The sequence below is a fragment of the Malurus melanocephalus genome, unplaced genomic scaffold (assembly GCF_030028575.1).
Source record: "Malurus melanocephalus ecotype Western Australia unplaced genomic scaffold, MMel_1.1 scaffold_100, whole genome shotgun sequence".
NCBI lineage: Eukaryota > Metazoa > Chordata > Aves > Passeriformes > Maluridae > Malurus > Malurus melanocephalus.
Window position 1 is genome coordinate 2,036,765 of NW_026623332.1, and position 966 is coordinate 2,037,730.

The 966-nt window shown below is 69.9% G+C and overlaps 1 protein-coding gene across 1 annotated transcript in view; it reads right to left on the reverse strand.

The window, feature by feature from the left end:
- RFX6 (regulatory factor X6) overlaps positions 1–744 on the reverse strand; it is a 33,097-nt gene extending 32,353 nt beyond the window's left edge. The window contains exons 1-2 of the mRNA XM_057368972.1: positions 576–744; positions 195–351 (exon numbers count right to left, since the gene is read on the reverse strand). Coding sequence (XP_057224955.1) covers positions 195–351; positions 576–744 — 326 coding nt within the window. The remainder of the gene's footprint in view (positions 1–194; positions 352–575) is intronic.
- Between the last annotated feature and the right edge of the window lie 222 nt (positions 745–966).

Sequence of the window (966 nt, forward strand, 5' to 3'; positions counted from 1 at the left end):
AAAAACCACCAAAACAAAACCCAAAAAACTGACGAATCACCCCAGAAATGACAAATTCTTTTTATAAGAACTGTGAGATGTCGCTCTCCTTGCCGGCTCAGCTGTTAGAGAAAGGTCCCTGTTGAGTGTGACAGACACGCCGGCTCGGTCCTGGAGCCCCCAGGGCGTGCAGCGGGGGCTCTCCGGAGCCCTACCATTGCAGGGTGAGCTGCGTCTGCTTCTTCTTATCCTTCATGATCTGCGTGATGCTCTTCTTCGAAGACGGGCTCTGGTCGGCGGCTGTCAGCGCGCCGTCGGGAGCATCCACATCCTCTTCTTCCGAGGAGAGCGCTTCGCTGCCCAAGTGCGTTTCTGAGCGCCGCGGGGGAAAAGAAGAGAGACCCAAGGGCATCGTTATGGTCCTCCACCACGCCGCCCCTCCCGCCTGCCTCCCTGCCCGCCGCGGATGGAGGGACCGGCCCGGCAGCCGCGTCCCCGCCGGCTCCGGAGCAGCGGCTCCCGTTGCCTGTCCCCGGCTGCCCGCACCTGCCCCGGCGAGGGCTGAGCAGGGCACGCTGCCGGCTCCCCGCCTTTACCTGCCTTGATGCCGGCGGACAGCGGCGGCTCGGGCAGCGCCTCCCGGGAGCAGGGCACCACGCCTCGCCCCAGCAGCCCCGCGTAGGGCTCCTCCTGCGCCGCGGAGGGCACCGCCTGCGCGGCCGGGAGCTGCAGGAAGGCGTCCCCCTGCCCGGGTCCCTTGGCCATGCTCCTCAGCGGCTCTGCCCCATGGGCGGCGGGAGGGGACGGCGGCGGGCGGACGGGGCGGGCGCGGCGGCGGCGGCCTGAGGGCGCGGTGGGCGGCTGAGGCGTGGGTCGGGGCTCTGCCACCGCGGCCGGAGACGGTGCCGGCCAAGCGCCGCCGTGAAGGGGAGGAGAGGCGATGCGGGGGCGGTGCGGGGACAGGTGAGCCCTACGGYGCCGTCCAGG